Raw genomic sequence first — 23,884 nt, 5'->3', positions numbered from 1 at the left:
TTTTCTGCTTCTCGTCTAAAATGAAACTGTTAAGTCAGCGTTGGTCCTGCCCTCTGCACATGCTCTAAAAAATCATCTCATTCATGAGCCAGGTGGTCTTATTTTAAGGTTGGGAGGAGATGATTTGGATCATTCAAGAAGATACCCACTGATGCTCTTCGGCTTATGAAGAAGATACTCACGGACAACGTGGTTTCCACGATGCCTAAATTGTACCCCAAATCTTTGGAATCTCCTTTGCGGGGATCTTCAGCGACCGAGTTTAGCAGGCGAATCCAAGAAATGGACTTGGTTTTGGGTCTGTGCAACCCTCCACACAACCTCCCCACTGCAAGATCGGTGGAAGCACGGAGGAAGGAGGGAGGAGGTTCCACCCAGCCCGAGGAAGCCTGGAGTAGCTGTGCCAGCGAGAGGATATCGTAAACGTTACTGAGAAGGAAGGAGGTGGAGGAAACGGGTCTCTGTGCCAGAAGACAAATGAGATCAGCAGGCCAAGCTGTTAGATGCGAGCATCGCTCCATCTCAGGATTGTGGTTAGAGACACCAAAAAAACATCAGCCGGCCTCTCTGCATTCAACCACCGCTTGTCTCAAGTCGCAAAAAAATCCCCCAGAATCTCCAGGTTTTTTCTTCTCTTTTTTTTTTTTTTTTTGATCCTTGTGAGAATGTTTTGGTCTCCTGAGTTAAGTTTGTGTTAGGTTTTCACACAGAGGGCTGTGAAAATATCTACAGACCCCTCACATCGTCATCCTCTTCAATTTAACGACCCCATAATCCCTTGCAGGGTGGAGTTCTCGGCAACTGAATGGAGCAAGCAGGGTGGTTTTTTTTTAATGGCCAGATCCCCTTCCTGTCACCAGGGCGGATACAGACCCCTCACATCCCCTGGACATAAATGGCTTCAACTTCAACCCTTCAAACGATGTGATAGGCAGGGATAGGTTGCTGGGGGCTCGGGGGGGGGAGTGGTTCGGGAGAACCCCTAGCTAAGATTCTGCACTGTTTGGAGAACCCTCAAATCCCACTCCTGTCTGGCCCCGCCCACCCCACCGCACCCAGCCCAGGAGTCTCCACAGGCCCATTTTGGACCCCAGGTAAGTATAAGGCCCACATGGAGGCTTGGGGAAGGCAAAAAATGGGCCTCTCAGAGGCTCTGGAAGACCACAAGTGGGCCCATTTCTGGCCTCTGGAGCCTGGGGGAGGCTGCTTTCACCCTCCTGGAGGCTCAAGGAAAGCCTCTGCAGCCTCGGTAGGGCGAAAACACACACACACACACCCGCTGTAGTGCAGGAGGCTGACTCAGGCCATGCTCACTATGGCCACACCCACCCAACAAGCGAGCAGAGATCCGGTTGCTGAAATTTTTGAAACCCACCCCTGGGGTGGAGTCTGCGTAAATGAATGGAGCAGGCAGAGTGTTTTAATGGCTAGATGCCCTTCCCATCACCAGGGTGGATACAGATCCCTCACATCCTGGATACTTCAACTCTCAAAATGACGTTATAGTGCACTGCGCACCAGATCAACTAGACCGGTGGCCCCCAACCTTTTTTGAACCAGGGACCGGTTTCACGATTATTTATTCTTTCACGGACCGGTACCTGAGTAACGCGAGACTCCACCGCCATCGGGACGGCTCTTTGTTCGAAGCCGCCCCCCCCCCTCTTCGACGAAACTAAGGCGCGAGCACCCAAATGCCGCTTTCCAACTGAAAACCCGGAAGCACTTTCCAACTGAAAACCCGGAAGCGCCGTCGAAACAAGATGCCGGCGCCCAAGCTTTGCGGCCCGGTAAAAAATGATCCACGGACCGGTCCCGGTCCGGGGACCAGTGGTTGGGGACCCCTGAACTAGACACAAGGACAGTTTTTCCCCCCCATGCCATCCCTCTGCTAAACAACTCCTTCCCACAACACTGTCAAACTATTTACTAAGACTGTATTACTATTATTCTTCTCATCATTCCTTTTACCTATCCCCTCTTCTCCTTATGACTATAACTTTGCTGCTTGTATCTTTATGGTTTGTATTGCACATAGAATAGAATAAACAGAGTTGGAAGAGGGACCTTGGAGGTCTTCTAGTCCAACCCCCTGCTTAGGCAGGAAACCCTACCTCACTTCAGACAAATGGTGATCCAATCTCTTCTTAAAAACTTCCAGTGTTGGAGCATTTACAACTTCTGGAGGCAAGTTATTATTTATTGTTTTATTTATAGTTTCGCTATTTAGTTTCCTAACAGGGTTTATGATGATGGCTTATTTAGTATCCCGTGACTATCACTATGAATGTATTTAGGATGACTGTGAGCATGATTTATCACTTATAGCTTTGATGTACACCAAGAGCTTATGCACCAAAGACAAATTCCTTGTGCGTCCAATCACACTTGGACAATAAAGAATTAACTTCTATTTTAGAGTCATCGAGATCATAGCTGGCATCTCCCCGTTCAACCACTGCCTGTCTCAAGTGGAAAATCTAAGTCCCCAGGCTTGAAAGGCGTTTCTTCTCCTTTTTTTTGATCCTTGCAAGAATGTTTTTGTCCCCGGTCTTGAGTTTGTCATGTGAAATCCCGCCCGGGGAAGTCCCCATGGAATCAAGTGGATCATTGCTTTAAAAAAAAAAAACACCCCACATGTGATTTCTTTGAAAGGAAAGAGGCAAAAAGGAAACGAAAACACACCCAAAAATGTGCAAAAGGGACGTGGTAAGGATCAGAAAGGTTTTTGAAGGCTCCTTTGGGGCCCTGAGGGCGAGGGAATCCAGACAGAGGCCTGATGCTTTGTATGCTGACGTGCATGGATTGAGTATCGATTAAGCGCCTAGTCCTTAAGGAGGAGAACGCAACCAGTTTTACTTTATTTTTGTAAATGTTGTGGGGGGGAGAATTAGGAGACTTAGAACTGGTCTTCATTTGGGGTGGGAGTGGTGGGGATGAAAATTGTACAGAGTGAGAGCAAGGAAGTTCTTGCATGAAATGAAATGAAATACATACGATACTATACAATATACAATACAATAAAATGCAATGCAATATAATACAATACAATAAAATGCAATGCTATATAATACAATACAATAAAATGCAATGCAATGCAATATAGTACAGTACAATATAATAAAATGCAATGCAATGAAATATAATACAATGCAATGCAATGCAATAAAATGCAATGCAATACAATACAATGCAATGCAATACAGTACAGTACAATATCATAAAATGCAATGCAATGCAATGCAATATAATACAATATAATAAAATGCAATGCAATGCAATGCAATGCAATGCAATGCAATGCAATACAATACAATACAATACAATACAATACAATACAATACAATACAATACAATACAATACAATACAAATACAGGTTGCTCTTGACTTATGACTACCACTGAGTTCAAGATTGCTGTTTCTGAGTTGAAAAGTGAGTTTTGCTGCATTTTACGACCTTCCTTGCCACAATGCCGTGAATCTCTGCAGTGGTTCAGTTAGTGACATGGATTCCCCGTGGACTTTGCTTCCTAGAAAGTCGTAAAAAGGGATTGATCGTTTGATCCCAAGGACACCGCAACCATCATAAATACAAACCATTTGCCAAGTGACTGAATTTGGATCACAAGACCATGGGGCTGCTACAACGGCCGTAAGTGCAAAAACCAGTCGTAATTCACTTTTTTCAGTGCCGTTGTCACTTCAACCGGTCACGGAACGAATGTAAGTTGAGGACTACCTGTGGAATACAGTACAATCCAATCCAATCCAATCCAATCCAATGCATTTCTTATTATTTATTAAATCAGTCCCGTACTAAAGGGAACGTTGTCATCTCTTGTCCCAAAGATACTTTTTTGCAAGAGGCAACTGGACTTACTGGTTTTTCTTTTGAAGTCATTTTGCTTCTCGTCCAAGAAGCTTCTTCAGCTCTGACTGGATGGTGGGGAAGGGGAGGATTTATACTTCTTTCAGACAGCTGGTCATTTGCATACTTTTTAGGGAGTCTTTGAGGCCACTTGGAGGTTTGTCTCTGTCCTCAAGGTCATCTGAGTGGTGTAAATAGGTGTGGAAGGACCCATTTATCTGAGGACGCAGACAAACCTCCAAGTGGCCTCAACGACTCACTAAAAAGGCTGCAAATGACCAACTCTCTGCAAGGAGTATCGATCCTTCCATAAGTCGAGGACTATCTGGGGTTGTTAGGGATATACCCTAGCAGAATGTGCACAGCAGTCAGGCAGTCAGGCGAATATGAGAGAAAGCGTTTTTTAGTTTACACACTCAGTAAAAACGGATACACTGTCTTAGTTGAATAGTTTATTCCATTAAGAGTTTAGCAGGGTCAAACAGTCCAAATATCATTCACTAGTGTTCAGTCAGTTCAGTCCGGAGATTGTTCAATTGCAAAAATCCAGTGTCGAAGAAAAGGTCAGTTAACCTACAATGTCAATCCATAAATCAGTCCAGTAAATATCTTCTCACAGTAGATTAGATATGCAGCATTCAAAACTCTTTCCTCCTTCGAGGTCAGCAACAGGGAACACGCAAAAAAATCAACCATCAATCCAGTAGATATCTAGGTTCTCTAGCTCCCTCTTATGGCAGTTTCTCAACCGCACCCAAATTATATCATTTAGAGCAGGGGTCCCCAACCGCCGGGCCGCGGACCGGTACCGGGCCGCGGAACAAGCCTTACCGGGCCGCTGGTTGCTGGGCGCCGCCATCTTTTTTGGTAAAAAAGCAATTTTTCGTCAAAAGATGGCGGCGCCAGCGTTCAGTGAGCTTTTCCGGTAGAAAGCCATTTCTACCCGAAAAAGCTCACCAGAAGCGCTGGCGCCGTCATTTTTTGACGAAAATCACTTCGGTGATGTCACCGGAAGTGATTTTTCGTCAAAAAGATGGCGGCGCCAGCTGACGCCGGAACCTGGCATGGCGCTCCAGCTGACGCCTGAACCGGGCATGCGCGTCGAAAGGTTGGGGATCCCTGATTTAGAGTTTAAAGTGAAAAACACATTTAAACTTTGCTATCATGGTTTATATATTATTTACCCAAACAACGTTAGGTAACTATGGTTATTCCTAACAGGGGTTCATGTCTGCTCAAATGGGCAATTGTCAAATAAGACCACGGATATTCTTTCGATCCCACAGCGGCGTTTCCCATCTTTAGCCATTTAAATTATGTGGACTTCAACTCCCAGAAATTCTCCAGCCAGCCATGTTGCCTAGGGAATTCTGGGAGTTGAAGTCCACCCACCTTAATATGGAGAAAATTGGAGACACTGCCCTGGAGAAGACAAACATCATTTTTGCAAGCTACAGCCATGGCATTCTGTATAATTCATTTAGCAAAGTGCAATATACTTTCTTTCAGATGTGCCACGGGCAATTTATTTTTATTAAGACAGTCAATTTATTCTCCAAAACACCCAAAGGCAGGACAAGAAGCAAGAGATGGAAACTAATCCAGAAGAGATGCTTCTTAACAGCGAGGACAATTAACCAGGGGGATTACTTGTAGGTACTTCATCACTGGAGGTTTTTAAGAGACTGGACAGCCATTTGTCTGAAATGGTGTAGGGTCTCCTGCTGTTGTGGTTCACCGGCAACCTGTGCAGACGGCAGTGGAATCGGACAGTGGGGAAGAACGGGGAGAGGACTTGGACGAGGGTCCTGCGTCCAATGCAGAGATGGGGCCAGGAGAATCTGGGAGTTATGTGCTGACTCGGGAGCCTCCGGAGTCTGGCAACAGCAAGGCAGAGGAACAACGGGAGCCTGTTCCCAGTGCATGTGTGCCCAGAGCTGCTAGAAGGCAAGAGCAGCTGAGACAAAAGGGGCGACTCGGGAGTAAGGCTGGGAGGTGATTGCCCCTCCTATAAGGTATAAAGGACAGACGAAGGTGAAGAAACCTTTGCGGGAAGCAAAGACGTTTGTTCTGTTCGGATTAATCCTTGAAGCTCTGTGTGGACTTCCTACTTCGGTTGTTTTTTTTATAGTTAATTTGGCACTTTAGTTGTTGGCAGCAATTCAAAGGAGAGAAAGGTGGGTGCTTATCTTGAGGGACTGTTTGGGACTCATTACAGGCTGGGAATGAACATAATTCCCAGTATTGCAATAAAACAAGAGTTGTTTTAACTAAGCGTGTGCTTAATTACGGTCCCGGGAAACCTTGGTCAGAACACCTGCTTGAACAGGGGGCTAGACTAGAAGACCTCCAAGCTCTCTTCCAGCTCTATGCTGATTCTGATTCACCATAACACACATCCCCTTCCCTGAATCCGTGCTTTTCATCCTAATATTCGATATAATGACATACCTTCAACATTCCTCTTGCCAAGTTCTTCATTAGCCGACCTCCTTTCTGGGAAAATTCAGGACAGTTCAAAATTAATGGCTTGTTTTTCTGGTCTGCCTTCCAACACATCAATATATTTTTGCTCAGAGAAAATATTGTGTAGGGTTGATCTACTTTCCGGCTGCTGATAAAGAAAAGAAAAATATTTGTTTCAGTTGGACTGCAACAATTCTTGTTCCCAGAGAAGGGTGGAAAAAACCCTTCACAAGATGAATGAATGCAACCAGGTTTGTAGCTTAGCTTAGCCCAGGGGAGAAATCAGACGTGGCTATTTTTCAAGTATTGTCTTCTTTTCCGTGTATTGTCTTCTTGATATCCAGTCCTGCTGACCTCAATTGACTTCCTTATTTCATGATAAATCTGTGTATCACACTAGATTGGGATTTTTCCAGTTTTGATGCCTTTAAGAGGGGAGGACTTCCACTCCCAGAATCCCCCAACCAGAATGCTTTAAGAGGGGTGGACTTCCACTCCCAGAATCCCCCAGCCAGCATGCTTTAAAAGGGGTGGACTTCCACTCCCAGAATCCCCCAGCCAGCATGCTTTAAGTGGGGTGGGCTTCCACTCCCAGAATCCCCCAGCCAGCATGCTTTAAGTGGGGTGGGCTTCCACTCCCAGAATCCCCATCCAGCCTGCTTTAAGAGGGGTGGGCTTCCACTCCCAGAATCCCCCAGCCAGCCTGCTTTAAGAGGGGTGGACTTCCACTCCCAGAATCCCCAGCCAGCCTGCTTTAAGAGGGGTGGACTTCCACTCCCAGAATCCCCCAGCCAGCCTTCTTTAAGAGGGTGGACTTCCACTCCCAGAATCCCCCAGCCAGCCTGCTTTAAGAGGGGTGGACTTCCACTCCCAGAATCCCCAGCCAGCCTGCTTTAAGAGGGGTGGACTTCCACTCCCAGAATCCCCCAGCCAGCCTGCTTTAAGAGAGACAGGCTTCCACTCCCAGAATTCCCTAGCCGGCCTGTTTTAAGAGGGGTGGACTTCCACTCCCAGAATCCCCCAGCCAGCCTGCTTTAAGAGAGACAGGCTTCCACTCCCAGAATTCCCTAGCCGGCCTGTTTTAAGAGGGGTGGACTTCCACTCCCAGAATCCCCCAGCCAGCCTGCTTTAAGAGAGACAGGCTTCCACTCCCAGAATTCCCTAGCCGGCCTGTTTTAAGAGGGGTGGACTTCCACTCCCAGAATTCCCCAGTCAGCCATGCTTTAAGAGGGGTGGACTTCATCTCCCAGAATCCCCCAGCCAGCCTGCTTTAAGAGGGGTGGACTTCCACTCCCAGAATCCCCAGTCAGCCATGTTTTAAGAGGGGTGGACTTCATCTCCCAGAATCCCCCAGCCAGAAGGCTTTAAGAGAGACAGGCTTCCACTCCCAGAATCCCCCAGCCAGCCATGCTTTAAGAGGGGTGGACTTCCACTCCCAGAATCCCCCAGTCAGCCATGTTTTAAGAGGGGTGGGCTTCCACTCCCAGAGTTCCCTGAGGTCAAGTGATTGAAATTCAGACACTGGGCAACTGGTTCATATTTATGACGGTCGCAGTGCCCCAGGATCACATGATCCCCTTTTGCGACCTTTTGATAAGCAAAGTCAATGGGGAAATCAGATGCACTTAACAATGATGGGACTAATTTAACAACTTTGGTGATTCACTTAACAACTGTGGCATGCAAGGTCGTAATATGGGGCAAAACTCACTGAACCACTGTCTTGCTTAGCAATGGAAACATGACCAGCGGTGGCTGTAAGTCGAGGACTATCTGTAAAAGGGGAAAAGAAGGTCAAACCGTTTATGAACTTTCCGAATTTAGAATTTTCCGGAGGAAGGAGGAAAAAAAAAAGAGGAAGAGGAAAAGGAGGATGGGACAGCCAGGAAGGCCTTTTGCACAACTGGAGTTGTGTGCCCCTTGTGTCCTTTCTGGGATCAGGGATACCCTGTGCAGAGTCACTCGTGCTTTGGCCATCTCTTGGCTGGATTACTGCAATTCGCACTTTGTGGGGCTGCCCTTGGAGAGTATCCAGAAGCTACAGCTGGTTTATAAGGCAACAGTTTTTAGATTTGCACCAGGGATATCGTTCTTTCAAAGGCGCATTGGCTGCCAAAATGCTCCCGGATTCTATTCAAGGTGGTGGATCCTGTTATTTTTATTTTTATTATTTTATTTTATTTTATTTTATTATTTTATTTTATTTTATTTATTTTATTTTATTTTATTTTATTATTTTATTTTATTTTATTTTATTTTATTTTATTATTTTATTTTATTTTATTATTTTATTTTATTTTATTTTATTTTATTTTATTTATTTTATTTTATTTTATTTATTTTATTTTATTTTATTATTTTATTTTATTTTATTTTATTATTTTATTTTATTTTATTATTTTATTTTATTTTATTTTATTTTATTTTATTATTTTATTTTATTTATTTTATTTTATTTTATTTTATTATTTTATTTTATTTTATTTTATTTTATTTTATTTTATTATTTTATTTATTTTATTTTATTTTATTTTATTTTATTTTATTTTATTTTATTTTATTTTATTTTATTATTTTATTATTATTTTATTTTATTTTATTTTATTATTTTATTTTATTTTATTTTATTTTTTTTTATTTTATTATTTTATTTTATTTTATTTTATTTTATTTTATTTTATTTTATTTTATTTTATTTTATTTTATTTTATTTTATTTTATTTTATTTTATTTTATTTTATTTTATTATTTTATTATTTGATTTGATTTGATTTGATTTGATTTGTCAATCGCTTACAAGATAAAGTATAAACGTGAGTAAGAATAGAGGAAATAGGTACAAATAAATGGGGACAATAGGATAGGGACAGTAGGCACGATTGTGCACTTATGCACGCCCCTTACAGACCTCTTGGGAATGGGGTGAGGTCAATAGTGAATAGTTTGAGGCTAAAGGAGTGGGGGTTAGAGGATGTAAAAATAGAGTCAGGTAGTGCATTCCAGGCATTGACCACTCGGTTGCTGAAATCTTACTTTCTGCAATCAAGTTTGGAGTGGTTAACATTGAGTTTGTATCTGTTGTGTGCTCTTGTATTGTTGCGGTTGAAGCTGAAGTAGTCATTGACTGGTAGGATATTGTAGCAGATAATGTTGTGTACTACGCTTAAATCCAACCGTTAGGCAGTGTAGTTCAAGGTGTCCAAGCCCAAAATCTCAAACCTGGTGGTGTAGGGTATTCCGTTGCGAGCAGAGGGGTGTAGTAACTCTTCTCATGAAATACTTCTGGACTCACTCAATTGTATTCATGTCTGATATACAGTGCGGATTCCAGACAGATGAGCTGTATTCGAGTATTGGTCTAGTAAAGGTTCTGTATACCCTAGTTAGCAATTCAATATTTCCGGAGGAGAAACTTTGTAATATTAGATGCAGGAACAATGATCTTGCTTAGCAACGGAAATTTGGATTTCCATTGTGATCGCAGGTCCAGGATGACCTGGATTTCCCTAAGAATTATTGTCTTAATTGAAACAAACATGTCAGTTATGTGTAGAAATGTTGAAAAAAAACTTATGAGAACTGAGCACTTTAAAGTTATTTTGGGGTTAGGGGGTTAGAAACTGAACCTCCTCTGCTTGTGTTTTGCATTTGGAAGAGATTTCTTTTCAGGTGGGGAGGGGGAATAGAACTCCTTAGCATCAGAGCGTGTTAATAATAATAATAATATAGGAAATATTAATGCTCTGATGGTCATTTCGAAAAATCCTTTCTTGGTGAGCACCTAGAAGCCAAGAGGAACATATAGGCCAAATTTCAAGTTTGTAAGCTTTACAGTTCTGGAGATTTTGTGACGATGCGTGAGTGGCATTTCGCTTTTATGTATAGAGGTGACCAGCTGTCTGCAAGGAGTATAAATCCTTCCTTTCCCCACCATCCAGTCAGAGCCGAAGAAGCTTCTTGGATGAGAAGCGAAACACCTTCAAAGAAAAAAACAGGTGCATCTTGAAAAACTGCACCTTTGGGACAAGCATGACCTGGATGACGGACAATCTCCATTGACACGTCAATCTCTGTCCTGCGAGTAGATTCGACATACCGTGAAGTTTAGGGGTTCATTGGACCTCAAGTAGTTCTGTTGGTCTGGATGTGGAGGGCATGGCCATCAGCTCCTGGCAATGGTGAGATAAGACTGACTGTTACTTGAGTTGACTGGCTGATAGGACTCCCAAAATAGTTAGTCCTCAACGTACAACCAGAACGGAGCCAAAAATTTCTATTGCTAAACAAGACAATTAAGTGTACACTGCCCAGAGTCGTCGTCGGATATAAAATGGGGAGGACAGGGAATATATTTCATAATAAATATATTTTGCCCCATTTTGTGATCCTTCTTGCCACCGTTAAGGGAATCACTGCAGTTGTTAAGGAAGTCACATGGCTGTTAAGTCAGTGATCCCAACCTTTTTGACGCCGCAGCCCAGTACCGGCATCAGCTGGGCGCCGCGGCCCAGTACCGGCATCAGCTGGGCACCGCCATCTTTTTGATGAAAAAGTGCTTCGGTGACCTCACGGAAGCATGCGTTTCATCAAAAGATGCGGCGCTGCGCGGTGAGCTTTTCCGGGAAAAGCTCACCGAGCGCTATGCCGCTCATCTTTTGATGAAAGCTGCTTCGGTGAGCTTTCTACCGGAAAAGCTCACGGAAGCACTTTTTCATGAAAAAAAGATGGCGGCGCCCAGCAAGCCGCGGGCCGGTAGGAGTTGTTCCGCAGCCCGGTACTGGTCCGCGGACCGGTGGTTGGGGACCCCTGTGTTAAGTGACTCTGGCTTCCCCATTGACTTTGCTCGTCAGGTCCCAAAAGCGGCTTCAGACAACCCCCCAAGACTGTCAACTCATAAAGCATCCCTGGACTCCTTTTGAGTTGCCATAGGGAGGAGGGCGGGGGAACCTGAAAGAACAGTAAGGCAATCAAAACCGGAAGTACATTCCACGCATACCTTACCAAGGCTGTATCCCAGGTGACCAATCCAGTTGGAGGGGATGTGACCTCTAGGGCCCGGGAAAGTTCTCTGTTGGAGAATGTGATTCATGACACATCCAGGGAGGGGAGGAAACAGGGTCATAGGTGCACTGTAAATTACATGAGTCAAAGCTGGCTTCATTAGGATAAGTGCCCAGCATGTTGTTCCTAATAAATAATTAGATTTCTTTTGAAATTTGGCTCAAGGCTCATGATTTGATTAGAGCATTTGTCTAACACGGCAACCATCATAAATATGACTCAGTTCCCAAGCGTCGTCTACACTCCTGTGAAAAAAGTCACTTTTAAAACTTTCTTCAGTGCCATTGTAACTTCTGTCATTAAGCGGATAGTTCTAAGCTGAGGACCTCCTGTGTGCTTAGTCTAATAGCAATTGTGATGACCCCAGGGTGGGATACAAAAGCAACGGTCACAAAAACAGGTGAAGTCCCTTTAATTCCTTCAACTTGTCTTCAAAGCTCCAATTATCATTGACTGCAGAAAAAAACTCCCCCACAAAGTTGCGAAAAGGACGTAATTCCGTTCAAACTCAAAATATATATAAATGTATTATAGAAAAAAAACAACACAAACCACACTGAAGCAATTAGTGAGACAAGGCAAGATAAGGGCTTGAAAACATCCACAGATATCGAAGTACACACACACTGGGAAGGACACCAGAACTCAGATAAGAACTGAAAGACTAGAATTATTTCACGCTTTACTTCCAGCACTGGGCCATGAGCGGTTTGTCTTTTTAAACTTTCCTCCCAGCTGCAGCCCATGAAGGGGATCAAGGCCCTTTCCTCTCCCATAGACCATGCCATTCACGTTTCTCCCTTATCCGTTCCTCCCTGCATGACCTAGGATGAAGAGGGGATGGGCCTGGGTCTTCCTCTGACTGCCCAGCTGGCCTGTGCCCTTCCCCAGTTTCCTCCACAGCCTCCGGAGCCACACTTCCACTGTCAGCTGCTCCTCCTCTCCCTCGGAGTCAGACTCCAACAGGGGCATGACAATGACTCAGTTGCCAAGCGTCTATACTCTGCTGAAAAAAAGTCACTTTTTAAACTTGTCATTAAACAGACAGTTCCGAGGACAGTCGAATAGCAGTCTTCAAATATTTCAAAGGTACACCAATATCTCTTGTTGCCCTCAAGCGAGCTTGTACCGCAACAAACTTTGAGCTCAATTATGTGGGCTCAATTGTGGTTGTGTAAGTGAAGGACTGCCTATATACCCACCTACCCACCCGTGTTTTTTGTTTTTTTTAATCTTTTAACTGCAACACCCAGAATTATAACTCCTAAAATAGGCTCCAGCGCGGGGAAATTGGGGTCTTTTTGCTGCTCATTTTGCAATCAAGGGATGATCGATGCATTTGTTGAAATTCAGGATGTGCCATTTTCAAAGTCATCATGAACGAGACAAACCACGCGATGCAAAAAGGCACGTGCATAGCCAAGCTCAGCAAGCCACGGTTAGCACACAACCCCCCCAGAAGCTCTGACTTGATGGCTTAAGTTATTTTTGGCTTTTCAGTGTTGGGAGTGGTACAACATGTAATGAGATTTTGGTGAGCTTTTACTTTGGCGTTTACAAATTCACTCTGGAACTTTCTTCCTTACCCCTTTTATTTCAAGTAGTTTAAAAATGCCTAACATTCTTTTATGACTTGGCAAAATTGGTTATGTACACTCTAATGTCCCTTTGATACTGCTGCATTAGTGGCTTGACCTCTTTTGCTTTTAATTTTTCTGTCAACACCAAATGCAAAGCAAGGGGAGATTATTGCCCATGCTCTACACAGCAACAGATTTATAAATACCAGCACTTCTTCCCCTTCAAAAGCAGTTTTTTTACTGATTGTTGTTCTAGGTAAAATCTGAGTTTTTGGAGGCAACTGTTTCCCTGAAAATAAAACCGTGGTTTTTTTTTTGCCACCCAAAAAAGCACCAGGTCTTATTTTCGGGGGTCATCCACCAACCCTCACTAGCGCGCACTGCCCCCAGCCTTCTTCTCGCTGTCAGAGGCCTTCAGGAACTTCTTCTGTGGCTGGCAAGGCTTTCCTGAAGGCCTCTGCAGCCGGTAACGGCTCCGGATCAATCCAGAGCTTTGTCATCAACTACAGAGGCCTTCAGGAAAGCCTTGCCAGTCTTACTGGCTGCAGAAATGGGCCTGCAAGGTAGGTATGGGGTGTGTGCAAGGCCTGGCTACAACTGTTGTAGTAGTAGTAGGGCAGCTTCCCCCGGCATCCCCACCCTAGCTTAATTTTTAACCATGCACTCTGGAGTGGGCGGGATCTTAATTAGGGCTTATTTTGGGGGGTAGGGCTTATATTGGGCACACATGGCAAAATCAAGCTAGGACTTACTTTCAGGGTAGGTTGTATTTTCAGGGAAAAGTTAAGACGAGCCTTAATACTGAGATGGAAAAGTTCTTTATCTGCAAACTTGACAGTGACAATCTAACAATTATAGTTATTTCTTCCCCCACTAACAAAATGGAGTTGCACACTTTGCCAGCATATTGTTCTGTGCCAATATAAAATTATATATTGTGGATAAAATTGTACATTCCTTTCAGAGATCTTTTCTTTTTTCCTCCCAAAAAGGAAGTGCTAAGACTCCAATTAAACTAGGCCAAGTATATACACGTTACCTGTAAGACCTTGAGTTAACAACTGTAATGCAGCCGGCCCATCAGTCTTAACTCATGACTAAGCTAAATCAAGTCACCCGCGTGGTGATACAGTGGTTACAATGCAGTATTGCAGGCTAATTCATTGCTCACAGCCAGGAAGTTAGATCCTGAGTGGCTCAAGGTTGACTCAGCCAGCCATCCTTCCGAGATTGGAAAACGAGGACCTGGATTATTGGGGGCAATAGGCTGTGAAGTTTAGAGCAGGGGCCCCCAATCACCGGTCCGTGGAACAATTTCTACCGGGCCGCCGGTTTGCTGGCCCGCCATCTTGTTTTGATGAAAAAGTGCTTCTGCTGAGCTTTTCCGGGTAGAAAGCGGCGTTTGGGTGCTGAAATAATCCTCGCGCCTTAGTTTCATCGAAGGGGGGGCAGCTTCAAACAAAACTAAGGCGCGAGGATTCTTTCAGCACGCATGGCAAGGCGAGCCGAGTGACCGTCCCGAAGCCGATCAACACAGGTACAAAGGAGGACTTGAAGGTGGCGGGGAGAAGCGGGAGACGGCTGGCTGGCCGGTTGCTCGGCTTGCCTTGCCATGCGTGCTGATGCCTGTACCGGGCCGCGGATGATTTTGTGATGCCGGTACCGGGCCGCAGCACAAAAAAGATTGGGGCCACTGCTTTAGAGGGATGTAAAGCAGTAAGTCAGTCAGTCAGTTATTGCTATATTATGAACCTGGGTTTTGGCTTGTGGTTATGTACACACCAACAGTTGAGCAAACCAGAGATTTGCTTGGTTTTGACAGAACTGTCATAAAACATGGTCATATGATATTACAAACAGCCGTAAATGCATAACTGCAGGGGAAAAACCAGTCAAAACTTCAAAATTGGATGGATCTTAATGGTGATGAAGATTGTCATCCTGGTAGAGTCGTCTAAAAGTTGAGTAATGGTAACTGGGTTCCTTTTGTTGATTTGAAATGGTTCACTATTTATTAAGCTTCAGTCCCAGCAAGCAGCAAAATGCTTAAAAACCAAAAGTCCAGTTGCCATGATTCAGCTTTCAGACAACTGGTTCTTACATTAGGTGCACCCCAGAGGTCCAGTGTAATTTCCAACTGTCACTAAGTGACCAGTCATAAGTCAAATATTACTTGTACATGTATTTTTCTGTGATGACAGAATAGGTGCTGCGTCACCAAGTACCACTGTCCTTTCATCACAATGCATTTTTGTTCCTTTCCTGTAGAAATGTTACCCAAGACTACCAGAGTGGTTTCCAATTCATTACTGAAATTATTCATTACATTTTTCTGTTCTCTAAGAGCAAAGATCCCAGACAGAACTGCCATCTTTTCTCAAACTTTGGAACAATTCATTAGCCACTTCATGAACCTATATGTAAACCTAATTGTGGTGATACAAAGAATTGATCCCTCCAGGAATGCAAAGCACACAAGGATTTGTACCATAGTACATGATGTCTAGGTAGAATATTTTCTACAAACGATCAGAAATATTTATCTTAATCTGGGGAGTGTTTTATAGTTTTAATATTTCTATGACAGAATTAGGAAGAGACATTAACAAAGGAGTTACTACTAAGTAATGTGCAACAGAAAACTTTATTAGCATTGACACAAACAGTCTAGCAGTTACTGGAAACTGGCATTAACCTCACAATACTAAGCCATTATACTGCTACAGTGCAACCAAATGTTACTGGCAACTTGAAAATTGTTCAGAACATCTAAATGCCTCCTCTCAGACGCAGGACAAGGTGGAGGGTGGATTCCTTCTGGATGTTGTAGTCGGAGAGGGTGCGGCCATCTTCCAGCTGCTTGCCGGCAAAGATCAACCTCTGCTGATCAGGGGGAATGCCTTCCTTGTCCTGGATCTTGGCCTTCACATTCTCAATGGTGTCACTGGGTTCCACCTCTAGGGTGATGGTCTTCCCAGTCAAGGTTTTCACGAAGATCTGCATCCCACCCCTCAGACGCAGGACAAGATGCAGGGTGGATTCCTTCTGGATGTTGTAGTCGGAGAGGGTGCGGCCATCTTCCAGCTGCTTGCCGGCAAAGATCAACCTCTGCTGATCAGGAGGAATGCCTTCCTTGTCCTGGATTTTGGCTTTGACATTCTCAATGGTGTCACTGGGTTCCACCTCCAGGGTGATGGTCTTCCCAGTCAAGGTTTTCACGAAGATCTGCATCCCACCCCTCAGACGCAGGACAAGATGGAGAGTGGACTCCTTTTGGATGTTGTAGTCGGAGAGGGTGCGGCCATCTTCCAGCTGCTTGCCGGCAAAGATCAGCCTCTGCTGATCAGGGGGAATGCCTTCCTTGTCCTGGATCTTGGCCTTCACATTCTCAATGGTGTCACTGGGTTCCACCTCTAGGGTGATGGTCTTCCCAGTCAAGGTTTTCACGAAGATCTGCATCCCACCCCTCAGACGCAGGACAAGATGCAGGGTGGACTCTTTTTGGATGTTGTAGTCGGAGAGGGTGCGGCCATCTTCCAGCTGCTTGCCGGCAAAGATCAGCCTCTGCTGATCAGGGGGAATGCCTTCCTTGTCCTGGATCTTGGCCTTCACATTCTCAATGGTGTCACTGGGTTCCACCTCTAGGGTGATGGTCTTCCCAGTCAAGGTTTTCACAAAGATCTGCATCCCACCCTCAGACGCAGGACAAGATGCAGGGTGGATTCCTTCTGGATGTTGTAGTCGGAGAGGGTGCGGCCATCTTCCAGCTGCTTGCCGGCAAAGATCAGCCTCTGTTGGTCTGGAGGAATGCCTTCCTTGTCCTGGATTTTGGCTTTGACATTCTCAATGGTGTCACTGGGTTCCACCTCAAGAGTGATGGTCTTCCCAGTCAAGGTTTTCACGAAGATCTGCATCCCACCCCTCAGACGCAGGACAAGATGCAGGGTGGATTCCTTCTGGATGTTGTAGTCGGAGAGGGTGCGGCCATCTTCTAGCTGCTTTCCGGCAAAGATCAGTCTCTGCTGATCAGGGGGAATGCCTTCCTTGTCCTGGATCTTGGCCTTCACATTCTCAATGGTGTCACTTGGCTCCACCTCTAGGGTGATAGTCTTGCCAGTCAAGGTCTTCACAAAGATCTGCATTTTTTTATCTGCAATGACATAGCATGGAAAAATTAGAGCTCCGTGCATCAGAATACATATTTCTGAATATACAGAAACCTAACTTTACACTCAAAAATGTATTTTGAGTTAAAAACAAAGCATACATTTTATTTAATCACATATCAATTGCACTACAGTAGATAATATTGTTCCATCCTATACCCTATCATGAATATGAAATATTATAAGGTATTGAAGTAAATATTCTACTATTGCTGTATTTTTACTTATCACATTCCCATACTTCCCATTTCACCTGTGACTTCAATGCTAATATATTAAATAGCAACCCAGTTCATTTAGAAATTCAAGTTTTGCACTGATTTTTTGAATTTATTGCCACATTCTCCTATCACTCATATTAAAAAAAAATAAGCACTGCAAGTTTCTGCCCCTCAAAGTCACCCCTTAAGGTTTCAAATTAATAATCAAATTGCAACAAAACAATTGTTGCTAACCTTCCAATACAGCATCTTAAATGAAGCACACTTACAGTTATTGCGTAGAATGGCTGTAATTTGCATTCTTTTTGACATCATCCAAACAACAGCCTGGAAAATCTTAGGTCAGAAGTTGGCACCATTTTTCTATGTAGGGACATTCTAGTCCCCATAAATACTGTATCTGACAACCAATATCCAGGCTATCTTGAGGTCCTATAAATAACTCCAGGAAACTGCTAACTCAGGTTATCCTGCAGCACACCTATTAGCATGTAAATACCGCATTTAACCATATCAGGAAATAATTCAAGGTTGCACCAATGGCCACGTAGTCATAGTTTCACCCAGCAGTCCTATCTCCAAACTGCCCATTAGGCACTTAACTCTGAGAAGGGCATTAGAAAGCTAGGCTTATTAAAGCACCAGCTTTTATACTGTTCAATAGGGTTTTATCAACCCTGCATAATAGCACACATACAGGTAGTCCTCACAATTCCTTTAGTGATTCAAAGATGTAACAGCACTGAAAAAGTGACATATGACCAGTTTTCACACTAAATAAGGTATAAGGTGTGGCAGCATCCCCATAGTCCTGTGATCAAACTTCAGACGCTTGGCAACTTATATTGTTTCAGTGTCCTGGAGTCATATCCTTTTGGGACCTTCTGATTAACAAGATCAGTGGGAAGCTAGATAAACTTAACCACTCCTAACTTACTTAACAGCAGTGATTCACTTAACTGTGGAAAGAAAGGTCGTAAACCGGGCAAATCTTGCTTAACAATATCTCACTTAGCAACATAAATTTGGGGCTCAATTGTACTCCTAGAGGATACCTTGTATACAATTCCTCAGTTCAGATGCCTTGATCTCACTTAACATAAATTTTTGGCTCAATTGCACTCCTAGTGACCATTGCAGCATCCCCAGGGTCATATAAAAAAATTCAGATGCTTGGCAACTGACTCATATTTATGACTGTTGTTGTGTCCCAAGGTCACCTGATTCCCCTTTGCAAGGTTGATGTGGAAGCCAGATTCACTTAACCTGGTTACTAACAGAAACTGCGGTGATTCACTTAACTGTGGCAAGAAAAGTGTAAAATGGGGCAAAACTCACTTGAACGTCTTAACAGAAATTTCAGGCTCAATTGTGGCCACAAGTTGAGGACTACCTGCATATATTCATCTGTTTTAGTGCCTTGATCCCCAATCTCTATAAATTTAACAATTCAGATCCAATTGATGCAATAACACCTGCAATGTCACCTTTTGTAATCTTATTAATGAGCAGTGCAATTTAATTGCCCCTAATAAGATGGAGGGAGGAAAGGGGAAAGAGGGATGTGTATATATGGGGGGGGGGGTAGAGGAAAAAAATTAAGTAGAATCTATAGATAGGGAAGATATACAGAGGAGGGAGTGGAAGCAGGGGAGAGATGATATATAGGAGGGGGGCTGGAAAGAGATAGAAGGATAGAGGGGGAGAGGAGATATACAGAGAGGGGGGAGCAGGAAAGAGGTAGGTAGAATGATGGATAAAGAGGGAGGTGGATATATATGAGAGAGAAAGAGCATAGGTAAGAGATAAAAGGAGAGAGAGAAGGAAAGAGAAACAAAAAGCTAGTAGTCACCATAGAAAAAACCTTATACCTTATTTAATGGAACAAATACCCATTTAGTGAGAGATTTACTTTCGAAGGAACCCCAAATCCACCGCCCCCCCCTTCTCCTTCAAATGGGTTCAGCTACAAATACCTCACAAGGACCAGTCCTAATTAACGCAAATGAAAGAGCGCCAGGCGGGGGGGGGGGAAGGATCACTTATACTCGCCTGGGAGGAAATCCTACTGAGAAGCGGAGCTTATAGCCTAAGGTGGTAGGAGAGGGATCAGGCCGTCGAAATCCATAACTGAGCGCTGCTCCCTTCCCCGAAGGCTGAGGTATTTATCGGAAAGTCGTCTTTAATTTTTTACTCTCAGCACCCCTTTTCTAAATGTTGACCTCTCGGGCGCCGAAAGCGGCACCTCCGAGCCCCCCAGCCCCCCCCGCGGAGCCACCCTATCCTCCTCTTCCGGGGGTTAGTCAGGACTCTCCTCACGGACTAGCGCCTCGCCACAATGGCCAACAGTGACGCCACCCCGAGCCCTGTCCGAACAGGAGCGGCTAAATATCCCCGAATAAAATCGGGATTTTCTTTAAAAAAATTATTAATTAAAAGTAATGTTAACCATAATCTGTTCATCTTACCGCTTCACTCAGGCAGCCTGAAGGAAATAAATAATATCGCGGTGACAATTCACCCAGCTTCCGAACTTTCTTCTTCGCAAATGTCTGCCCAGCAACGCGTCACTGATATTTATAGGGTTCCGCCTTAGTCGCCCCCGCCCTTTAGATTCACTTTAATAGCCTTCCGCGTGAAGAAATAGTCCCTCCGGAGAACGCCTTAAAAAGTGGATTCTGCGCCTCAATTTCCTCTCATTCGACGAAAAATTTAAGAAAAATTGAAATATATTAACTGATGTATGCTTCCCTGTTAATACCGGTCTCGAAAGGATGAGGTGGAGGTAGGGGAGAATGGATACGAAATAGAGGTAAAAAGTCCCTTGTCGTTGGAAGAATAATTCTACGAAGTCAAGAGGTGGGGCTAAAACGTTGCTGGGCCGCCATTGGTGGGAGACAGAAAGAACGAACGCTGATTGGCTCCCGCAAGATGCAATCAATAGGAAAGCTCTGGAAAGATCGGGACTCTGGGCTTGGGCGGTTGGGAGGGGAGGGAGAAATGCCTCAGAGAAGCCCACCTCTGATTGGTGCGCAGTGAGGTCATTCTTGTTGCTAAGGCCTTTCGGTGCCTGAGAAGCAGATTTCGAGAAAGGGCAGGAAGGAAAAAGGAAGGCTGACGGCCTGTTGGCGCATGCGTAGAAGAACAAAGTCGGTGGTGGTGGGGTGGGGGAGTAGGGCAGTTTTCAGGGGCAAAGGGCGGGAAAACGTCTCTGAGGCGTTTAATCACTTATCAAGAGTGAAACAATATAAGGAAAAATAAAATAAGCACAAAACACTTTTTTTTTCCGTTAGAAATCAGAGTATATTTTAGGTTCAAGGTTTTTTTTTCCTTTTGCCATTGCTTTTCTGAAGAGGAAGTTTGACTGCCTTGAGGAGAACAAGCTTAGTTTTGTTTGTTTTCCTATTTCAGCATGAAAGTTCCTTTTTTGGGGTACCACATATGGTTTTTAAAAAAAGGCATTAACATAGAAAAACAAAACAAAAAGGAAAGGGACATGAGAAAGGGAAAAAGATAGGAAAGGAAAAGAATAAGAGAAAGAAAAGATAGGAAGGAAGAAAAAAAGGAAAGGAAGATGAGAAAGGGAAAAATGAGAAGGAAAGAAAAAGAAGGGAAAAGACAGGAAGGAAAAATGAAAGAAAAGGAAGGAAGGAAAATGAGAAGGAAATAAAGAAGAAGAAAGAAAAGGAAAAGACAGGAAGGAGAAAAGGAAGGAAATGAGAAAGGGAAAAAGGAAGGAAGGTGAAAAAAATATGTGAATGAAGGAGAAGAAAAAAAGGAGATGAGAAAAGGAATAAGATGAGAGGGAAAGAAAGGAGGGAAGGAAGATTAGAAAGGAAAAAAGACCAAGAAGGAAGGAAAAGGTAAAAGACAGGAAGGAAAAATGAAAGAAAAGGAAGGAAAAATGAAAGAAAAGGAAGGAAAATGAGAAGGAAAGAAAAGGGAAAAGACAGCAAGGGAAAATGAAGAAAGAAAAAGGGAAGATATGAATGAAGGAAAAGGAAAAAAGGGGAAAAGATGAGAAGAAGAAAAGAAAAAGGACGATTAGAAAGGACAAAAGACCAAAAAGGAAAGAAGCTGAGAAAGAGAAGGAAAAAGAAAGAAAATGAAATGCAAGAATAACACTCCAAGGTACTTTTTCTTAAAATGCCAAGGCCCTCATGTCATAAATAGTTCTGAAAGGACAGAGTCTTCTTATCAACCAGATTTGGTTTCCAAAAACAAATGGAAGGCAACAACAGAGCTGCTAAAGGTTGTTTTTCTCCCAGACTGCTCTAGTTCTGTTCCTGGAAAATCCTGTTTTTCCTCTCCTCCAGGAAGAAGGAAGCCTGAGACTGAGCTTGTTTGCTTCTTTGGAGGGTTTTATTATTTTTGAAGAGGCAAAAGGCACCTGAAATCCAATCTTGTGTTTATGCTGCTGGCTGCAAGAGTTTCCTCCTTGGATCTGTCCCAAAAATTTGTCCCTCTGCCTGAGGGAGGAGTAGAGAACAAAACTCTAGCGTGACTATAACTTGTTTTAATATACAGATAGTCTTATGACTGGTCACTCAGTAATCATTCAAAGTTACAACAGATCTCCCCAGGCCTTCTTATGACCCAAATTCACATTTTGGCCATTCAATGCCTAGACCGCATTTATGATTGTTTCCACAGTCTTGGCACCACAAATTTCATCTTTTTTTCTCCCCTGGAAACCATTTATTTCTGTTTTCCGACTAAAAGTACCCATTGCAGACAATGGATTCACTTGATGACTACTGCAAAAGAGTTTGCAAATTGGGCACATTTATGCGGTGACCCATATAACTTAACCATCATTCCAAACTCGATTATGGGTATAAGTTAAGAACTACCTTTATAAGCAGAATTACCTTCTGTGACTATTTGAAATTTACTATTATGCTGGCCTAAGATTGTAATAAAAATTTAATTGATTAACTTCAACCAAAGTTTGATAGCAAATGGATCTGGGTATCTTCTTTCTTTATTGTACCGCTTTTTCTAAGAGAAATCCTAAAAGAGAACTGTTTGAAGATGGATTAGAAACAGTTTGGCTTGAAGAGTGAATACAACCACAATCGGGTGTCCAATAAAAGCAACAATGATATTTGAACTATCTTTTGCTCATAGTGCAAGTACATAAATTGTCTCATTTATAGTATGACATGATCCATGGGACATCTTTTGTCTTGCGCAGGTGACCATGGAAGCTTTTGAACTATGAAATCTGTATGTCAACAACACTGTCTTGCTTTTCCATAGTTTACTGAACAAAGTTCAACTGACAAGGATCCGTGGAAGCTGTTAAGCTGCCAAACATAATTTATTTACCAGAAGTGCTGGTTTTGTATAAAGTTCTAATCCAAAACCAAGCTGAACATGTTTTGGCTTAGCATGTGGCAGAAACCCATCATATTGGAAGGCCCTAGACTAATAAAAGATATATTAAGTGGAGATTATGGACTTGTTTTCAGCTATAGACACTGTATTCAAATCAAAGGTTAACCAGGTCTGTAAAAGGGGTATTAATAATTGTATTAACAGTACAACAGAATTGGAAGGGGCCTTGGAGGTCTTTTAGTCAAACCCCCTGTTCAAGCAGGAGAACCTATACCAAGTGGCTTTCCAATCTTGTCTTGAAAACCACCAGTGATAACAGAATAACAGAGTTGGAAGAGACCTTGGAGGTCCTCTAGTCCAGTGATCCCCAACCTTTTTGACTGCCGGCCCGGTACCGGCATCAGCTGGGCGCCACGGCCCGGTACCGGCATCAGCTGGGCGCCGCCATCTTTTTGATGAAAAAGTGCTTCCGGTGAGCTTTCTACCGGGAAAGCTCACGGAAGCTAGCGCCGCCATCTTTTTTTGATGAAAGCGTGCTTCCGGTGAGCTTTCTGCCCGGGAAAGCTCACGGAAGCTGGCGCTTCCATCTTTTTTGATGAAAACGTGCTTCCGGTGAGCTTTCTACCCGGAAAAGCTCACCGGAAGCACTTTTTCATGAAAAAAAAGATGGCGGCGTAACAACTCTTCGCGGACCGGTAGGAGTTGTTCCGTGGACGGTACCGGTCCGGACCGGTGGTTGGGGACCCCTGCTCTAGTCCAACCCCCTGCACAAGCAGGAAACTATATACCATTCAGACAAATGGCTGTCCAATCTCTTAAAAACCTTCAGTGCCGGAGCACCCACAACTTCTGAAGGCAAGCTGTTCCACTGATTAATTGTTTTCGCTGTCAGGAAATTTCACCTTAATTTTAGGTTGGATTTATCTTTGTTAAGTTTCCAACCATTACTTCTTGTCCAGCCCTCACATGTTTTGGAGAATAGGCCAACCCCCTCCTCTCTGTGGTAGTCCCTCAAATATAGGGAGACTTCTAGAAAGTCACCTCTATTCCAAACTGTGAGGATATCTTGATAACATCTTGCAAACAATTGGGTTATCTGTTGAGGACAGATGCTGATTGCATAGTTTCTGTTTGCACAATGAAGTCTTGCTGTGCACAGCTTCACTTGCTTCCCTCCTCCA

General features: G+C 43.6%; 3 protein-coding genes across 3 annotated transcripts in view; all 3 read right to left on the bottom strand.

The window, feature by feature from the left end:
- Positions 1-499, bottom strand: part of LOC113426807 (transient receptor potential cation channel subfamily V member 2-like) — a 32,684-nt gene extending 32,185 nt beyond the window's left edge. Inside the window, exon 1 of the mRNA XM_087969647.1 lies at positions 183-499. The gene's annotated coding sequence lies outside the window, so the exon portion shown is untranslated. The remainder of the gene's footprint in view (positions 1-182) is intronic.
- A 15,102-nt stretch (positions 500-15,601) lies between these two features.
- On the bottom strand, positions 15,602-19,916 carry LOC113426803 (polyubiquitin-B). The gene is made up of 2 exons (XM_087969441.1): positions 19,832-19,916; positions 15,602-17,126 (listed from the first exon to the last, which is right to left on the bottom strand). Exon 2 carries the CDS (start codon positions 16,661-16,663, stop codon positions 15,746-15,748), a length of 918 nt encoding a protein of 305 aa, XP_087825567.1. The 5' UTR covers positions 16,664-17,126; positions 19,832-19,916; the 3' UTR covers positions 15,602-15,745.
- On the bottom strand, positions 16,671-17,118 carry LOC148132663 (polyubiquitin). Its single transcript, XM_087952844.1, has 2 exons — positions 16,748-17,118; positions 16,671-16,704 (listed from the first exon to the last, which is right to left on the bottom strand). Exons 1-2 carry the CDS (start codon positions 17,116-17,118, stop codon positions 16,671-16,673), a joined length of 405 nt encoding a protein of 134 aa, XP_087808970.1.
- Positions 19,917-23,884: the final 3,968 nt, after the last annotated feature.

The sequence above is a fragment of the Notechis scutatus genome, chromosome 1, assembly GCF_049901735.1.
Source record: "Notechis scutatus isolate UNSWTSFEM ecotype Mainland chromosome 1, rNotScu1.2, whole genome shotgun sequence".
Classification (NCBI taxonomy): domain Eukaryota; kingdom Metazoa; phylum Chordata; class Lepidosauria; order Squamata; family Elapidae; genus Notechis; species Notechis scutatus.
Note: the sequence above shows the minus strand (reverse complement) of the source record. Positions and strands in the feature narration are given on the sequence as shown.